The sequence below is a fragment of the Carassius auratus genome, chromosome 44 (assembly GCF_003368295.1).
Source record: "Carassius auratus strain Wakin chromosome 44, ASM336829v1, whole genome shotgun sequence".
NCBI classification, from domain to species: Eukaryota; Metazoa; Chordata; class Actinopteri; order Cypriniformes; family Cyprinidae; genus Carassius; species Carassius auratus.
This window is the reverse complement of record NC_039286.1, coordinates 14,569,530-14,590,018: the sequence shown is the minus strand read 5'-3', so window position 1 is coordinate 14,590,018 and position 20,489 is coordinate 14,569,530. Positions and strand designations below refer to the sequence as shown.

Here is a 20,489-nt window from a genome sequence, read left to right as displayed (position 1 = left end):
TTTAATTTCCATTTTTATTTCAAAGGACCTGACTAAACCTGACCCGAATATCATTAAAAATATTTAATGATATATATACTCGTAACCGCGGGCAACCGCAGGCACCCACTCATTTTGGATCAACACGCCATCATTCACTACCATGTACTTAAAGTTCTATATTTTTGTGCACTTTATCCTCTTTAGTTTCTTTATTTTATATAGCTACTAAAATTCTTCTTTAGTACTTCCTACGATAATCTTAAGAACATCTAAGTATACTCAACTGCTATGAAATATATACAGGGGCATATTTTAATTCTGAGGCATTAAGATTAAATCACGTGTTCAAGTCTAACCTACTAGACTACGTCACGTAGTGCATGCGTGCACAGAATGGGTGTTTTTTTTTTTTCTTTGTTTTTTTGTAAAGTGAGATGCATACTCGATAATATCAGATCGTTAAATCAACAATTAGGATATCATAGACTACATAACGCACACCCTACAGCACTGGCCCGATTGGGCAAGTGACCGCTCCGTCTGCTGTCCCGAGGATCATTCACACTAGCCTCGGGCAATCGAGCAGTCGTTATTTTCGAGCCCTGGAAGGGCCCCTCAAGAGGTAAAGCCCAGGGGCCCCTTATAGTCTTAATGCTGCCCTGCTTCCTCCAATTGAAATAAAAACTAAATCTGCTGTTGTCTCTCATCAAAATCCATCAATATATTTATTTAGAATTATTTTGGACTGTTTTCCTTGTAAACAATGCTTTATCTGTGCAGATCTTTATCCTGAAGAGGACCATTTCACTGGAGAAATCAAGATTCTAGATAGTTGACTCGCATTTTAGCCAGAAGCAACAGTTTAAAGTTAATTATTTGTTTCTTACAAACATGCTTCTTTTCTTTTGCTTCTCCAGATGTTAACTGATGGACTGTAGTGATGTGGATTACTTGTGAATTATTGTGATGTTTTTATCAGCTATTTGTACTCTCATTCTGACGGCACCCATTCACTGCAGAGCACCCATTGATGAGAAAGTGATGGCATGCAACATTTCCCCAAATCTGTTCAGACAAAGAAAGAAACTCTTCTATATCTTAGACGGCCTGAGGGTAAGGACACTTTAAAAAAAAATGATTTTTTTTAGGGCGATTTTATCAAATAGCAAACAACCTAGAAGCTTTGCTTCAGAAAATCTAGTCTTATTTAAACCACTGAACCATTTTCATTAAAAGCTTAATTGCCTGCTACTAATGAATATCATCTGCATTAAGTGGCGAGTGCTGGTTTTAAGACATGATTCCAGACGATGGGAAACTCCTACCTTTGTTTTGTCACTTGGATTGACCCCCAGTTCCAGCAACCTTTCAACGATAGACAGATGGCTCTCTCGCACCGCGACCATCAGGAGGCTCAATCCAGACTCCTGTGGGAGAACAAGTGAACATAGTCAATATTTCACTGCAGAGAGAAATGATTCAGAATTGTGCTTATATTCAGAGCTGAAGTGTTTGGATAACACAAAAGGGAAATCAGTTTAAACAGCTTGAACATACAGATACAAAAATATATATATATATTTAATATAGCATCTTGAACACTGCATGAGCACAGAACTGTGATGATTTTAAGAACATAAAATAAAATAATATAATAATTATTATTTTTATTATTTGCTAAAAACACATAACAGATCCATTTTGTTTGTGACAAGGTACAAAGTAGAGAAAGTACACATTCTTTTTAATTAAACTATTAGAGTTAGACAAACAATTAAAACATTAGAAAATTACTAAACATATGCGTGTATGTAAATATACACATAAACACAATCAACACTTATGAATTTAATATATTTGAATTTGTTTAATTTTAATTATTCATATATAATGCATTTAATATATGTTAAAAATTCAGTTAATAACAGTACTTTTCCTCTATTTGAATTTTAAAGACTAATATATAAACTAGTTAAATATATTAAATAAATTAGTGACGTTCATTTTATTAATACACATTTTTATTAAACACACAAATATAAATAAACAGACACATAGAATAAACTTTATTAATTTAATATAGTTCAATTAGTCTAGTTTCAATTTATACACACAATAAACATTTATTAAAATAACAAAAAATTATAATATTTAATGTATTTTAAATAATATATAGTTCATTTGAATTATTTATATTTATTTACTTTTTACTCCAAGTGCTAGTTCCTAATACCGTACTCTAAAACTTTTTATGGCACAGTCATAATAAATGATTATGAATTCAAACATAAATCTCTCTATATTTTTTTTCATAACTGAAGTCTATTTTTAAACATGCAATAAAAAGCACCTGCAGTGCATCTCACCTCGTCAATTTGGAAGATCTCTGGATCTTCTTTCTCCAGTGTCTTGAGTTTCTGTTCCAGTGCAGTCCATTCTCCGCTGAGGGCCAGAGACATCAAGGGCTGAGGGCTCCCGGATACACAAGAGCTCTCTGTCATCATATAAGACCACAAAATAACCTCTCAGAAATCAAACTACACGGGTCTGTGATCATCATAACAAAAGCACCTTTATTTAAAAGACAAGACCCAGGCGGATCTGCACTGGGCAGGGGCGGATCTAGCGGTTCCTTCCTCTTGGTAAGAGATATAAAGCGCGCATTTCTCCGACTGTCTGCGGCGGGTTAAAGTTGGCAAACTCCGCCTTGAGTTCCTCCTGTTTACCCTGGATTCCAAAAAAAAAAAAAGAAGAAGAAAAAAAAAAGACCATTGAAAAAATCTCACAGAGAAGAGACTCACGCTGCTGAAATCAGGGATTCAGCTGTACTTTCAATCCTCGTTTTACTGCAGTTGTTGTCATTTACCTCAGAATCAACGTCAGCTTTTAAGTGCTAAAATATAATTAGTTAATCTCGATTTTTCGGGTAAAATCAGGTCCATCTGTATGGAAAGGTGTTTTCGTTTGAGCACATCGTGTTTGTTTGGTGTGGCATGGTAAGTCTATCGCGTGTTTTCTGACATAGCCTATATAACTATAAATGTATATCTATATGTAGCCTATATTGTTATTGTATCTTCTGTCCATTGAAATTATTATTATTATTATTATTATTTACCCAAAATATAGAAATAACCCAATAAATGTTAAGAATAACCCAACAAGCGATCCAATGTCCTGATATTGGGCACAGTAAACAACCCGTGTTTTTTTTTTTACATAAACTTAATTAATTTGTTGTTTCCTGCTAGCTCAATGTCACACACATAAACAAAAGATTCACGAACCCGCTCCTTGAAGTCAGCACTGTCTGTATCTGGTCTGTTTACTTCAGTCGCAGCTGAATCCACCGTGAATACAACAAGTACGTCTTTGAGTTTAATTACTTTTTAGTTATAATTCTGTGTGAAATGTAAGTTATTTAAGTTAATGAAGTAGGCAGATGGAAATTTGTGCATGAAAATCTAAGCCAATATGACATGCTATTATATTGTCATATATTATATCTAAACCTATTTAAGTATTTTATATACATACAATGTTATGCAAATACAATGCTTAATTTGGTATGTATATATATAAAGTTAAATTTGATATTTGATATATATAAAGTTTAAAAGTGTTATATAATTAAGATATGGTCATTTTATTTATTTAATGTGAACTGTATTGTCTTAGCATAATTTTTATATTTAACTATTTGATGAGCTTAAATCTATACATATATAATGTTCTAATTTTTTATAAATTCTTCATGTTGCAAAACAACATTTAGAGATCTGTTGAAGTTTTGGTTTCAGATTTAATCTACTAGATATTATTTCAAGTTCAAGTTCAAGTTGAGCTTTATTGTCATTCCGCTACATGTGGACATAGAGTGGAATGAAAATGTCATGTCTCACAGGACCACGGTGCTACATAAATACAGACATACAACAGTGAAGTAAAAAAGTACAAACTTATACACAGCTAACCTACTGACAGATTTTGACTATAAATATACTATATTTATATATGTCTACACTGGGGAACAGTGAAAAGTGTCTATATGCACATAGAGGAGAATTGCACAAACATGATTTGAATTTCACACACACACACAATGTTTCAGACAGTTTTTATGTGAACTGGTAAGGTTGGGGGATGCTTGGGGGTGGAGAAGGTGGGATGGTCCATGTTACAGTAGGTAGGAGGTTCATGTGGGATTTCAGAGGAAGGCAGGGTGATTTGAGTTCAGGGCTCTCACAGCCTGAGGGAAAAAGCTGTTGAGCAGTCTGGAGCAGGATCTGATGCTCCGGGACCATCCTCCTGATGGAAAGAGCTGGAAAAGACTGTGGGAGGGATAGGAGGGGTCCTTCACGATACTGTTTGCTTTGCGTGTGAGGAATATGTCCAGGCTGGAGGGCAGAGGGGCACCAATGATCTTTGCAGCTGTATTCACTGTCTGTTGGAGGGTCTTGCGGTCTGCTGCACTACAGTTCCTGTGCCAGACAGTGATGCAGCTGGTCATCACACTCTCTATGGTTCCTCTGTAGAAAGTGGTGAGGATGGGTGGAGGGAGACTTGCTCTTTTCAGTCGGTGGAGAAAGTGTAGGCACTGTTGTGCCTTCTTGGAGAGTGACTGTGATGTGATGTGCACCCCCAGGAATATAGTGCTGCTGACATTCTCCACAGTCAAGCTGTCGATGGTCAGTGGGGGTGGTCAACAGAGTTTTTCCTGAAGTCCATCACAACCTCCTTTGTCTTCTCCACATTGAGGGACAGGTTATAAGTGCCACACCATTCAGCAAGCTGTGCCACTGTGTAAAGAGCAGTGGGCTGAGCACACAGCCTTGTGGGACACCTGTGCTCAGTGTGGTAGTACTCGAGGTGTTGTGGCCGACATGGACTGCCTGAGGTCTTCCAGTTAAAAAGTCCAGGATCCAATTACAGAGGGAACTATTAATGCCCAGCAGGCTTGGTTTGTTGATGAGCTGTTGTGGAATTATTGTGTTGAATACTGAGCTGAAGTCGATGAACGGCATTCTAACTTAGGAGTTTTTATTCTTTAGGTCGGTAAGAGCCAAGTGGAGGCTGGAGGAAATTGCTTCATCTGTAGAGTGGTTTGGACGGTATGCAAACTGAAGCGTATCGAGTGTTTTGGGGACATCTCCCTGGCTCAGCGAGGATATTGAAGATATCTGTTCGGTCATCTGTCAGCTGTTCGGCACAGTCTCTCAGTACACGTCCAGGTATGTCGTCAGGACCCACAGCCTTGCATGGGTTAATCCTAGACAGGGTTTTACGTTGGCTGGAGAAGTGAGGAAGACTGTAAAATGCTGTTGGCGATGCCGCCCATTCCATTGCTCACTGTGATGCCGAGGTGATGCGCGCCAGTGGGACGGAGGCCTGCATCAGTCTGCTATCCATTGACAGGCACACTCATGCTCGAGCCCTCAGCACCAACTGGAACTAAGAGCTCAGACTCGCTTTGTGCCCGTTTCATCCAGACAGAGAGGGGTTTGTGATGGGAGAAGGGGCAGCTGTGCTCGTTTAAGAGGAATATGGACATGCCAAGCAGAGAGGTGCACGGGTGTATGCTGAGGTGCTGGGATATGGACTATCCGGAGACACCAGCCACATCACGGCTACAACCGCAGATGGAGACGGAGCCTTTCGGTAATTCTGATTTCCCCAGTGGCATTCAAATAAACACTACGCTATTTTGATTGCATCACAACATAAATTATGTTCAACTTTATCTGAAGACAGACAGACTTATTAACGATAGTTCAATTACTTGAAATTAGACAAATGGAAACTTATATAAAATATAATTTTTATTAACTTATTTTATTTTAAAGTTTCAGTTAAAATACTAAAATAACTAAAAAACTAAAACTACTAAATAAGAATTAATAAATACTATATAGACAGATATAAGAAAAAAATCCCTTAACTTCTAATTCAGTATATTAAGAAAAGTTATAATTAGGTATCAATGACACTAAACTTACAATGATGACAGACGATAAAGAACATGAATTCCTCCCATTCTTGGCTAAAGTTCTTGAGAGTGTTGTGGCTGTTCAGTTAAATAATCACCTAGCTCTGAACAGTCTCTTTGAACCTTTTCACTCTGGGTTCAGAAGAGGGCATAGTACTGAAACCGCTTTAACTAGGGTCGTAAATTATCTTCTCATCACGGCGGATTCAGGTGCATGCAGTATTTTGGTCTTGTTAGACCTCAGTGCTGCTTTTGACACTATATGTCACTCTCTTCTGATTGATAGGCTGGAAAATTGGTTGGATCTTTCTGGAGCTGTCCTCAATTGGTTTCGGTCTTATTTAACAAATCTTGCCCAGTTTGTTGGCTTGGGTAACTACAAATCAGATACCGTGCCTGTTCGACAGGGAGTTCCTCAGGGTTCAGTATTGGGTCCAATATTATTTAATATTTATATGCTTCCACTTGGGCAGATCATTAGGAAACATGGTCTTGGGTATCACTGCTATGTGGATGATACGCAGATTTACATCACCACTAGTCCTGATGTCCATTGCTCATTAATAGCTTGGCGTGGTTGTTTAGCAGAGATCAGTATCTGGATGCACAACAACTTCCTGAAGCTGAATGGCCCCAAAACTGAACTAATGCAGATTGGTAAAGTGGCAGCTACTCGTAAGGCCGAGCAGATCAGTTTGATTGTTGATTCCTGTACGGTAATCCCCACTTTACTCTTGTCTCTCTTTTGCAGACACAGAAAGGCTTATACATGCCTTCATAACAACTAGGTTAGATTATTGTAATGCCTTGTTCTCTGGCCTTCCAGCTAAATCGTTGAGCAAGCTTCAGTATATACAAAATTCTGCCGCTCGTGTGCTCACTTGTACTTCTCCTAGTGAACACATTACACCGGTTCTTTCACAATTACACTGGCTTCCTGTAAATGCGAGAATTGATTTTAAAATTCTTATCATACAAGGCACTTCATGGGACTGCACCTGAGTATCTTTGTGAACTCATCCGTCCTTATATTCTATTACGCTCTCTTCGCTCTACTAACTCTCTTTCACTTCACCAGCCATCATGTAAGCTAAAGACAATGGGGGAAAAAGCCTTTTCATGTAAAGCCCTTAAGTTATGGAATGTACTTCCTCTGCACGTCAGAAATGCACCAACGCTGGGTGATTTTAAAAAGTCACATTTATTCAAGACTGTCTTTCTTTAATGAATTGTTGTATTGCTTTTGGTGTTTTGTTTTATTTTATTTATTACTTTATTACTGTAACGCTTTGGGCTTAAGAAAAGTGCATTACAAATAAAATGTATTATTATTATTATTATTATGAAAAAAGTGTCCAAAGATGTGCTTTGTATATTTTTGAAAAAATGTACTGTGCAAGATGATTTATCATTAATAAAAATGTTAAAACCACCACATTTTCTATTACATTTCATTTTCTTTAATATGTACTAACATTTTACCATAAAATTAAGTATATATTAAAAATGTATTTACATCAAATGAGTGATGTCCACCATTATAGGATAGTTTATCAAAAGATAAAAAAACTGGTCAAATACTTAAAAAGTTAAAAAGACTGTGTACAGAATTAAAAAATGTCATACAGCCCTTACGTACATTTATTACTATACAAATAAACAAATTTTTTTTTTTTTTACTTTTTGAAAGACTTTTTTTATTGCAACATAACAGAAATCATATATAACATTGTTTGTTAACAGGCATTACAGAACTTAAAAGAATATTAAACATATTTTATTATGTAGGCAGTGATGTAGTTTCCGGATGTGGTTCTATTTTAAGAAAAACACTTTCCCTAAAGCAAGACAAATGAGTTACTGTCTCAGTCTCAGCATAAACACAGCCAAAAATGTACATCCATAAAAGTGAAAAACAGCCCCACGTTACAGATGTTTATTTTTCCACTCATCACTCTGTCCAAAGTTAAACCTGACAGAGACGTCAGACGCATGAATGTTTGAACTGTTTTAAACGAAAGCCTGATGATCATATTTGAATCATATTTTTCACGTTTATTTCTAATAAATGATATATGGATAATCAAGCAAACCTAAGTTGCTTTAGTCTTGTAAGTGTTCATCTTGAAATATTGCTAACAATATGAAGGTTCTAATGTTTACTTTTTAAAATGAGTAAAGATTTGACAGCAAAAAGACAAGTGTACGAGTTGAAGGTGGATGTTGTACGTTTTGACTAAAAATCCTTTTGCTAAAAAGGTCAAAGTCAGAAGGCATGGAATATTGTTCAACAAAGTGTTGATCACCTTGATGATTTAGAGGCCTTAGAAATTCATGAATACAGTAGATTTTATAGAGTTAAACGTGAGAATAATAACTGTACGGTAACCTTTACAATTTGGTCCGGTTTTCAGGACAGTCGAAGTGCAGACCTAATAAACATGATTTAAGTTTGTTAACAACAATAGTTAAAAAACAACAGTAGGATGTTTGCCAAGATCATGTCAGATACAGTATAATTAAAACTTAAAATTCAAATCATGAAAGCTCAGACTTTTGCTTGATGTGATATCATGGAAAAACAGCCTCAATGGCAGCGTCTTCAACAGTTAAACTGTCAGGCAGCATCAGGCACATGAAGTTAGTAGTGAAATATTTGGATATGTTTTGGCAATATGAGCATTAATTAGTGTTTCCAGCAATGAACAGATCTGAGCATAATGTTCTAATTGTGAGCTTGAAATTAAACTATCGTGATTCTTACATGAGATGCAGCTTCAACAAAAACCAGTTGTGAGCCCTAAATCACATTTGTATAATTTCTATAATGGTGCACAGTGATTATAAAGCTATATGTAGCATGTTCCTATATTTAGCAAGTGTCATTTACATATGGATTTAATTTCATTTGTAAAAAAAAAAAAAAAAAAGAACAATTGTCAATACATTCGGTCATCTTTCTAGCATCAGCCCATAAAACATTTATGGTCATAAGTCAGAGATATCAAGTAGAAATACTTCAAATCCAATAATAAGAATGTTCATTCAAAAGATTGGGGTCTGTACGATTTTTTAAGCAAATCAATACGTCTCTTCAGCAAGGATGCATTTAATTGATCAAAAGTGACAGTAAAGGCATTTATAATGTTCCAAAGATTTCTATTTCAAACAAATACTCTTCTTTTGAACTTTCTATTCATCAAAGAATCCTGAAAAAATTAAATGAATCACAGTTTCCACAAAAACTGTATTCAACATAGATGTTAAGAAATGTTTGTTGAGCAGGGATATGCCAGTATCAAATTTTCCTGTTGCGATTAATTGCTCATGCTTTTATCATGGTATATGGTATTATCACGGTATTTAATTGAATTGAATTTAAATCATAATACAGTATAACAACTTTTTTCTTATAACAAAAATATCGGAACATTTAAATACATTGAAGAAATACCAAAAAATATAAAAAGTTAAAAGTTTAACACAGATTAAAGTGTATCTGTGTGTCATTTTCTGCAGTTTAGCACCATCAACTGTCAGAAAGAGAATGTGCTTTCATTCTGCGCATCTCTCACGTTTTTCCCCATGTGCTTCTCATGCGTGCTTGTTTACAGTACATCGGAGCACACATGCTCTTTCAAGGAGCATACAGCGGTTTTGTGCATTTTGACCAGTTGATGGGAATATTATTCTTAATGCATTCGAAATTATGAATAATTTGTAATATATAATTATTCACAGTATTTAGAAGTGCCCATGATAACAATACCGTGCATATTCATTGCCATGATATATCACATTACTGAATACTGGCACATATCTATAGTTGAGCAGCAACATTTCTGAAGAATCATTTGACACTGAATTCTAGAAAACAGTTATTTTCACAATATATTATTATTCATACAATATATTTCACAATATTACTGCTGTATTATTTTTGATCAAAGGAATGCAACCTTGGTGAGCAGAAGAGACTTCTTTCAAACACACATACACACACACACAAACACAAATCTTACTGACCCCAGAATTTGGACCACTAGTGTAAATGACATCTTCATTAAAGTGACTAGTGAGGAATGGATATCAGCTAAAGGCACATGCTGTGATATGCTAATGCTAAGGTGTTCTTCAGGAAGCTGAAGTGATGTGGGCTCAGGTGGTTGGACTGATGTAAATAGGCAGTACAAATTCATCTGTCATGGTGAAATGGTCATCATTCATTCATCTCTCTCCAGCTGTGATCTGTCCCTCTGTCTGCGCTGGGCTAAAAACTGCTGGACCACAGACGGCCAATCCACAACATTCTCCACGTGCTCCTGTCCTCCAGACATGGACATCACAATCTGACCGCCTGCACAGTAACACAAGATGATTGCTATAGATTGACTCATGACAAATCCTATTATTTCTTGCTTTTACTTAAAATAATTACTGTACACTTGAAGTACTGCTGTAGAAATAAAATTATGAAATAGTTTTTTCAAAGTATTTAGTTAATATAATATTGATAAATATTAATACATCTGTGAACTTTAATCATGAACTGATGAATTACAATATGAATATATGATATAATATCTATGTATTCATGCATTTATTCATTCATTCAATAAAGCAAAGGCTATTTTCATGGCAAACTCAGTAGAAGAAATTAAAATAATCATACAACCATCAAGAAAACTAAAATAAATAGTATAAGTTAACAATATTTTTCTTACAACAGTATAAAAACAATATATAAAATAAAAAATATAGGAATTTATATAAAAAAAGGAATTGTACACACTGTTTACAAATAAACAGCAAATAACAATGAATTCAACATGAAATTCTGAAGTAGAAAGACTGAAATTGTATTTTCTTGTAAAATGTATTCTGATAACCTTTAGTTCATAAAACCTTTTTTATATATATAATTTCATATAAGTAATTTATGTATTTATTGTTATGCAGAATAGTAATACAACAGTTATATAGTTTTTTTTTCTGTTTGATATTTCATAGAAAAACTAAAAAAATAAATAAATTGACCATATAAATAAATCTCCGACCAAAGAAGAGGAGCTGTGAAATTGTATACTTGCCCTCTGGGAGGATCTGTGTCGTCTTGTTTCCTCTGAAGCTGACAGATGCTTGACCCAGCTGCTCTAGAGAACGCGCGTCTGTCAAACCTTCAGTGTCTTCATCCTCATTCATCACATTAGGACACTTCACAGAGCAGCTCTTCCCTGAACACAATGGAGGACACAGACATGGGAAAGTCACTCAACACTGCACATATACACATAACATGGCAATAGAGTCAGCAACACACACTAGAGAAAGCTTAGATGGAGTGAAGATGTACAGGAAGTGTGAGATGCACAACCCCAAATGTCTGAACATTCTGTCAAACATTCCTTAGACAGCAAATGCCTACAGTAGTGTGCTACAGCAAGTTAAACTTTTGTTTGCAGCATTAAGCATCCCTTTTGTCAAACCTTGCATTTTAAGATGGAGCCAGTATAAACTAATATGCTACAATATTCAATAAATAAGTCAATTTATTATTATTGATGATCATAATAAAAAATAGTTTGACAAGGTACTATAGCAAATTGCATAATTGATATTATTTGCAACTTTAGAAGACAAAGTTATTTATAAGTGCAGTATGGAGTACCTCAAGGCTCAGTACTAGGGCCATTACTCTTCATGCTTTACATGTTATCCTTGAGAGATATCATCAAGAAACACGGTGTTAGCTTTCACTGTTATGCTGATATTCAGCTCTATATTCCTTCGTGGTCAGGCGAAACATATACATTTGAAAAACTAACGGAATGCATAGTCGATATAAAAAACTGGATGAGAAGTAATTTTTTACTGTTAAATTCTGAAAAAAAAAAACCCGGAGGTGTTAATTATAGAACCTAAAAACTCTGCATGTAATAAGCTAGTATGCCGTCTAAGACTTGATGGTTGCTCTGTCAGTTCTTCGTCATCAGTTAGGAACCTAGGTGTGCTATTTGATAGCAATCTTTCCTTAAAAAGCCAGATTTCTAGCATTTGTAAAACTGCATTTTTCCATCTCAAAAATATATCTAAATATAACTCTTTAACCTGGCTTACACATAACACATATCAAGTTCTCATTTGTAAGTCGCTTTGGATAAAATGTAAATGTAAATGTAACACACTAATACGCTTCTTATATACAAATACGTTAAAGGATTTTTAGGCTGCATTAATTAGGTAAACCAGAACCTGGTACACTTCCCATAACTCCTGATCTACTTGCTACATAGCTAGAAGAATGGCATCTACGCTAATATTAGTCTGTTTCTCTCTTATTCCAAGGTCACCGTAGCCACCAGATCCAATCTGTATCCAGATCAGAGGGTCACTGCAGTCACCCAGATCCAGTACTTGATTGCAAATCATTGCACATATACTATTAACTGAACTGAGATGAATGATGACATCACTGAACTGTCATTTTGCGTTATTTTATTTTATTACCTGAAAAAAACTGAATTTAAAATGTAAACTCAGAATTCCAAGAGAAAAGTCAAAACTGCAAGATTTTTTTTGTTTTTAAAGTTCAAATTGTTAGATATAAAATCTAAATTCTAAGGAAAAATTTCAAATTGAGAGATGTAAACTTGAGAAAAGTTTACATCTCAAAAAAGTCAGAATTCTGAGGTTCGAAGATATCGCAGTTACGAGTTTATAACTTGCATATACAAGATAAACTCGCACTTGCAAGAAAAAAAGAGTTGCCACTTTATTCTTTGCCAGACACAAGTTTCCCCAGTAACATGCAAATGATCTTTACTGAAAAGCAACTCCTACCTGCACGTTTGCAGAGAAGCTTGATGGAGTAGAAGAGCTTGCTGAACAGGTTGAACGGAGACGGAATTCCAGACTTGCGGCTCATATCGCGGATCAGAATGGCTCGGCCGAATTTCCATTCCATGTCAGACTGAGCCTGGATGCGCTGGTATGTGTCGCTCATCATGGCGATGAGGAGGTTGATCAACACGATGGAAGTCACCACCAGATACACACTAAATACCATTTTAGCCAAAAACTCCATGGCAGCAGGTGAATGCTCCACCATGGGAATTTTATCTGGTTCGGTTAAACCAAACAAAGCAAAGAAGAGTGGCACAGACATGTTTAAAGGTCCCAGAATGGTCACTTGTGTGGCGTTACCAGTGCTGTTGTTCCAATCATGTGGATATGGCTGACACAAAGCAGTGAGACTCAGCGTGAAGGCAGTGTGGAACAAAATGAGGATCACCGTGAACCGGCACAGATCCTTCATCAAGTCTCGGATTATTATAGCCCATGGGCCAAATAAGTGATGGAACGTGAGGAACTCAAGCAGCTGGATGAATCCCAGTGTCATTGCCACGGCCAGCAGGACGTTTCTAGCAAACAGACAGTGCAGGTGCACTGGTGGCCACCATTGGGTGAAGACTGCTAGCAGGTGGCACAGCAGAGCCGCGGTGGAAAAACCCAGTAGAAGAAGACCAATCCACGCTAATCCAGCACGCTCACCTGGGAAGGTCAGCTCGGATACCAGCATCCCACAAAGCCAGATCAGCAACAGACACTCCGACCAGCCGGGCACCAGACGGCCCTCAGACAGAGGACTCACGGGCGGATACACGATTGTTAAGATGAACAGGACCAACAGGAAGACGTGCGACACCAGATGACTCATTAACTTCATGACTGGGATGGTGTTGAAGCTGAGTGGAGATTAAAACAATCAGTTACACACATTTCTCCTCAACCGAGAAACACAGGCAGTAAAAAGTTTGGATACATATTATTTAATTTATGTTTCTTAAGAACCATTTTTTTTATCTAAAGGCCTATTACAATTGTTTTTGTTAATTCAAATAAAGATATAATAAAATTAGTGCTGTCAAAATTAGCGCGTTAACGCATTCGATTAATTTGAAATATTTAACGCGTTAAAAAAAAATTATGCAATTAACGCGGTTGCAGTTTTTTTTATTTCTGGTTGTGACCTATGTGTGTTCAACGTGCAAAGAAATATGGATAAGACCAAGGAAGGACTTTTAGACGGAAAGTTTCCGTATAAAACTCTGCCGGATGACTGTAACAGTGCGTAAATCAGACCTTTCTGTAACGCTAACGTTAATAAGATTAAACGAAAATAACGAAATAATTGTGTAGCGGAGTATTTTTTGTACACAGTGCCGCGAACTGTCAATCACTCCTGTACGCGTGCATCACTGTCCTCGCAGCTGCAGCAACTTGCGCTCTCTCTCTTCATCAAGTTTTAAAACAAAAAGGGAACAAAAAGATCATATTGTCTTTGTGCATAGGCTATAGATTAATTAGATAAATTAATATCTAAATTTGTGCCTTGCCGTCTACGGTATTTGTTTAGAACTTAGAAAAAAGATGCTGCAGCCAATGAACAGCCAGCGGGGGCTGCAGGACGACTCAACCTCCGCGGACATTTTTTAATGTTTATCAGACAATAAATACTCAAGATTTTGCTTTAGTATAACTCACAACGAGTTTCACACACCTTCTCCGGCCACGTTGAGTTGTTGACACTTAACAGTGGGAAAAGCGACACATGCGCTATTCACTTGTATAACTTAAGGGTGAATGGTTAATGTAGTTTCTGCTCTGGGTGGGATGAATTAGGAAGCTCGCATTGTGAAGGGCGCTCTGAAAATCGGCAGTGCAGGTAAAAGATTAAAACCTCTATTAAAACAGATGTCCAAATGAGCGTACCGGTACGCTACAAGCACGTTCTGGGCGCACGGAGAGGTGGCGGTACGCTCAAGAGCTATATTTGGAAGTGGCGGTACTGAGTACCAGTGTGTACCGGCCCACTTAAAGCACTGGCAATGACTATACTTTGGAATTTTTATGCAGTCCACTTAGAATTCAACATGGAAATCATTTTTGTTTTTTATTGGCATTGATTGTTTTGAAATTCAAATGGTACTTACATGCCTGTGTTTTTATTTCTGTAATAAATATGGCTTTCAAGCCAACAGTTAATTTGGAGGATATTGATGGTTTATTGCAGGTATGTTGTTTACATGAGAAAATCTGTGTTACAAGTTAAACAAAAATTCCAATAAACAATCATATTTTGAATTTAAATAGTTTCTTTGTCTTGAGTTTACATTAATTATTTACATTTTACATATTTACATATCCAAAAAGTTTCAGTCTTTTAATTGCGATTAATTGCGATTAATCGCGATTAATCGCGATTAATCGCGATTAATTTTAAAAAATTGTGCGATTAATTAGTTATTTTTTTTTAATCGATTGACAGCACTAAATAAAATACAATGCAAATATTAGATTAAAAACAAACTTAAACTTAATTTAGAAATGTTGCCTTGGAAACTAAAACTGAAATAAAATATATTTTTTTTATTAAACATAAAAATATATCATAAAACAAAAGCTAATTTAATAAAATATTAATAAACACTATAATACTGTTTCTATGGCTCAGCGGTAGTGCATTGCATTAGCAATGCAAAAGGTTGTAGGTTCAATTCCCTGGGGAACATATTTGGTAAAAAAAAATGTTGCTTTGGATAAAAGTGTCTGCTAAATGCATAAATTGAATCGTTTATAAATTAGAAAAAATTATCAAAAAGCCAGTGCTGTTATTGTTAACTACAACTTTTGAAATGGTTTTCATTCATTGAAACAAGGATAAAATTAAATATACATACTAGATATTATAAATGTCGCCTCGGCCACTAAAATTACTAAAACTAAAAAAAAACAAAAAACAAAATTAAGCTAAATGGAAATATAAAAAAAAAAAAGTAACTCAAAAGACGAAAGTGCATTAAGAAATGATTCATACTAAAATTTAAATGCAAACATATGAATTGAAAATATAAACAATGTAAAATGAAAATGTAGTAAATAATATAAAAGTACACAAATAATACTTAAATAACACTTTCCAAGGTTTTGCGGTATGATTTTATTTTTTGAAATAAATACTTTTAATAAAAAGGACACATTAAATTGATCAAACGTGACAGTGAAGACATTTATAATGTTATAAAATAGTTATATTTTTAACTAAATGCCTTTCTTTTGAACTTTCTATTAATCAATTATATGTTTCTTGAGCAGCAAATCAGAACATTACAATGATTTCTGAAGGATCATGTGACACTTAAGACTAGAGTAATCATTTGTGAATCAAATTGTGATCTTTCACAAAATTACTGTCTTTCCTGTATTTTTGATCAAATAGGCTTGGTGAAGTTTACTGTGTCAGACTGTACCTGTGTCTGAGTGGCAGTGAGATCGCCAGCCACAGCGGAGGGAAGAGCAGCAAACAGAAGAACAGCAGCAGGATCTTCCATGAATTCCACTGCAGGCCTCCGCACCACACTTCTGTCAGGTACATCTGCACCGCCGGATGGGACACCACGGCCTTCTGCTCTCCCTCGATCAAGCAGTCCAGCATGCTGGCACCCCGGTGATCCACAGCCCTGAGGATCAGACCTGTGCCATGACCCCCGGTTGATGCAGCGAGGGTCAGGAGGTCAGAAGCCATGAGCTCACAGTGGAGCGCGGCGGCATGCAGGTCGATGGAGCGCACCTTCTCTCTGAGCGCGGCCAGAGTCAGAGCTCGCGACAGACGGACGCACGTGTCCAGAGGAGCAGGAGAATGAAGAACCAACTCCTCCAGAGCCAGATTATCATTCATCCGGCCGCACACCATCAGATTGAACACAAACTACAGACAACACACAAAACAGAACATGATTAATGATGCCATTTGAATTGGTTTATTTTCAGCAGAACAATGCATTTAAAGGGAAAGTCTACCCAAAAATGGAAAATTATCCCATTATTTACTCACCCTCAATGTATTGTGTATGACTTTCTTCTTGCAGACGAATACAATCTTAGTTATAGTAAAAGGGTCATAAGATGTGATTAAAATTGGTCCTTTCTCTTTGGAGTGTTACAAGTGCTAGGTGCATAAAGAAGATGTGTAAAGTTGCAAAGACTAAAGTCTCAAAATCAAAGAGTTATTCTTTATAAAAGCTAAGAGCAGTTCGTTGTGAAAGCGAAACTACATTGTTTGGCCTTCCAAAAGAGGCCACGACTAGTAACCAGTGGTTAAGTTGTATTTACAACACTGTTCCAGAACAGTTCAACCCAAATATTCAAATGTGTGCAGCGCATTTTATGGAGGAAAAGGGCTGTTACTTGATCTTGGGAAGGCTGTGCACAAAGCTGTTTCTATAAAGTGGGGCAGTTCCAAATTTTGAAGGGCAAGGCTTCTGACTCACAGCCTGTATGTACATTTTATTATATTTAAGGAATTCACCACTTATGATTCAAACGCGAGTTTTGAGCAGTATAGAGCTTGTTGTTTGTCATTTCTTCAATCACGAATGCACACATGGTTTTATGTTTACACAGCGCAATACGCAACGCATAAAAAGACAGTATAAGTCATTATATTCAGTAATTATGTCCCCACTAAATGCTACAAATGCTGTGTTTTTATAATGGGTTTATCAGTTTTGTTTGGTTATGCCGGGACACACGGCATCACAGTATGAAATTTGAAATGGGGGGAAATATCATTATGAAATGAATGTTTTTCTGAAATACACGTTGGACACAATTATTGGCACCCCTAGAAATTATTCATAGTAAAATATTTCTGAAGTATACTCCCATTCATATTCACAATTTTGAGCACTCCAGGGTGATTATGAACATGAAATTACACAGCCACGGCTTCCTGTTTCACAGAAGAAGAATCATCCATTACAATGAGAAAAACCAAGGTATATACAGGTGCTTCTCAATAAATTAGAATGTTGATGAAAAGTTAATTTCAGTAATTCAACTCAAATTGTGAAACTCATGTATTAAATAAATCCAGTGCACACAGACTGAAATGGTTTAAGTCTTTGGTACTTTTAATTGTTATGATTTTACCTCACATTTAACAAAAACTCAAATTACAATACTTCATAAAACCAGCTCCTTTCGCTTTAATAACTCCATCAGTTCAGTGTGGCGTGGAGGTGATCAGTTTGTGGCACTGCTGAAGTGGTCTGGAAGCCCAGGTTTCTTTGACAGTGGCCTTCAGCTCATCTGCATTGTTTGTCTCTTGTTTCTCAGCTTGCTCTTGACAATAACCCATAGATTCTCTCTGGGGTTCAGGTCTGGTGAGTTTGCTGTCCAGTCAAGCACACCAACACCATGGTCATTTAACCAACTTTTGGTGCTTTTGGCAGTGCGGTAGGTGCCAAATTCTGCTGGAAAATGAAATCAGCATCTTCAAAATGATGGTCAGCAGAAGGAAGCATGAAGTGCTCCAAGATTTCTTGGTAAAGGGGTACAGTGACTTTGGTTTTCAAAAAACACAATGGACCAACACCAGCAGATGATATTGCACCCCAAAGGAAATACAAGACTTGCTATCATCTGAAAAAAGGACTTTTGACCAATGGCAACAGTTCTTCTTCTCGTTCGCCCAGGTAAGACGCCTCTGACTTTGCCTGTGGTAGAGGAGTGTCTTAACAAGAGGAATATGACAACTGTAGCCAAATTCCTTAACAAATTCTCTTGATGCCTTGACCCCAGCATCAATGCATTCCTTGAATCCAGTCTGCTTGACGATCCTCATAAAGCTGCGGTTCTCTCGGGTTGTGCATCTTTTTCTTTCACACTTTTTCGTTCCACTCAGTTTTCTGTTAACATGCTTGGATACAGCACTCTGTGAAAAGACAGCTTATTGGCGATGCATTTTTCTTGATTTAAACTCTGTGTGAATGGTGTCAATGAGTGTCAGACACCATTTTGAAGGCCCAGGAAACCTTTTTCAGGTGTTTTGAGTTGATTAGCTGATTGGCATGTCATCATGACAGAAAACAGAAAATGAGCTTTTTAGCAGCAAACCCTCAAGATGAACATTTAGAGCTGTTAAACTGTCAAAGGAAGGTTTCAAAAAGTATTGAATAACAGGGTGCCGTTAATTGTGGCCAATGCGTATTAGAGAAAAATATTTATTTCATAATTATATTTCTCCCCATTTAATATTATTATTATCAAATGAAAGGTTAGATTTTTGTGATTTTTCTAAATAAAAGATCAAAAGGATTAACAATGCAGATTCATTTTTACAGCCTTTTTTAATTATATTTACCATGACTGTATGTCCTACATCATCTGCTGGACGTCATTCTGTATTTGGCTTCAAAATCTCAACACCCATTTATGGCCATTATAATGCTTGGAAAAGCCAGACATTTTTTTTTTAATATATATAACTCAGATTTTATTTGTCTGAAAGAAGAAAGTCATATACACCTAGGATGGCTATAGGTTGAGAAAATCATGGTGGAATTTTAATTTTCATTGTTTCAAATTTTTTTTATCCATTTAAACCTGTGTTGAAGTTCCTTTCTGCTCATTAAGAATAAAATGAAAGAATCAACCCTGCCATCACGTTACAGAAAAACAGTGATGTAAAATCATCTAATTAACCATTGTGAAAAACACATTTAGAATTCTTCAATAAAGATTCATACAATTAAATCAGCAACAACAATAAGACACAATTTTATTTATAATTTATTTGATATCAGTTACATAATTTATCTAATATTAGTATTAATCTAAATAAAAGCTGAGTTACGCAGCTGAGTTTATTCAGAGTAGGCAGTAAAATATAATATAATACACAAGTTATAATTTATTTTTACTTATAAAAAGTGTATTTACTCTTTCAACTAATTAATATGAATGAAGGCCAGTATTATGGATTTTTTACAATAAATTTTGGAGGCTAAAATTGAACCCATTCATTATTACAGTTAAATTTGTGCCATCATCTACACCTAAATGCTTACAGAACTTTAAAAATATTATAACTTTTAATTTAGGTGAACTTAAAACAATCTTCACATAAACCAATTTTCATAAATGTGCTTTTAATACAGTGTGTTGTGTATGATGTATAGTAATGTAGTGACGTTTCAGTCTCCATCAGTATCAGCTCTCTAATAAACATATGGTAGTTAGAACATTTGGAAAAAACAAACAAATAAACACACACACACACACACACACACACACACACACACACACACACACACACACAAACACACATAGAGAACGAACAGGGTATCAGTGAGTATGACCTTCTTGTCGTCCAGCAATTGGAGTATGTTCTTCTCTTGTCTGAGCAGGAAGATGACGGTTTTCTCATGGTTCTCCTGAGCAGCGTACTGCAGCGGTGTCCATCCGACATGACATTCGACACACACTGACGCTCCACTCTCAACCAGGATTGACACCACCTCCAGAAAGCCGGCTTTAGCTGCGTAATGCAGCGGTGTCAAGCCACTCTGAAAGACACAGCAGCTTTACTGCTCACAAGAATGCAGCTTTACTGCTCTGAATACTGATATTTTAGTTTTACATTTCCAGTCATAGGTTTGGAATAATTCAGTTCAATGGT

At 36.1% G+C, this 20,489-nt stretch overlaps 2 protein-coding genes and 1 long non-coding RNA gene across 3 annotated transcripts in view; 1 reads left to right on the top strand and 2 right to left on the bottom strand.

Annotated features, from left to right (window-relative positions):
- The window catches only part of LOC113062623 (serine/threonine-protein phosphatase 6 regulatory ankyrin repeat subunit B-like), a 70,994-nt gene extending 68,334 nt beyond the window's left edge, over positions 1-2,660 (bottom strand). Inside the window, exons 1-2 of the mRNA XM_026232601.1 lie at positions 2,349-2,660; positions 1,308-1,409 (exon numbers count right to left, since the gene is read on the bottom strand). Of these exons, the coding sequence (XP_026088386.1) occupies positions 1,308-1,409; positions 2,349-2,486 (240 nt within the window). The 5' untranslated portion in view covers positions 2,487-2,660. The remainder of the gene's footprint in view (positions 1-1,307; positions 1,410-2,348) is intronic.
- A 215-nt stretch (positions 2,661-2,875) lies between these two features.
- On the top strand, positions 2,876-5,117 carry LOC113062626 (uncharacterized). The gene is made up of 3 exons (XR_003278562.1): positions 2,876-2,978; positions 3,234-3,346; positions 5,034-5,117. It is a non-coding gene; the product is annotated as an uncharacterized LOC113062626 (long non-coding RNA).
- Positions 5,118-8,880: 3,763 nt separating this feature from the next.
- Positions 8,881-20,489, bottom strand: part of LOC113062624 (serine/threonine-protein phosphatase 6 regulatory ankyrin repeat subunit B) — an 80,022-nt gene continuing 68,413 nt past the window's right edge. Inside the window, exons 25-29 of the mRNA XM_026232603.1 lie at positions 20,170-20,376; positions 16,279-16,736; positions 12,809-13,713; positions 11,059-11,202; positions 8,881-10,325 (exon numbers count right to left, since the gene is read on the bottom strand). Coding sequence (XP_026088388.1) covers positions 10,192-10,325; positions 11,059-11,202; positions 12,809-13,713; positions 16,279-16,736; positions 20,170-20,376 — 1,848 coding nt within the window. The 3' untranslated portion in view covers positions 8,881-10,191. The remainder of the gene's footprint in view (positions 10,326-11,058; positions 11,203-12,808; positions 13,714-16,278; positions 16,737-20,169; positions 20,377-20,489) is intronic.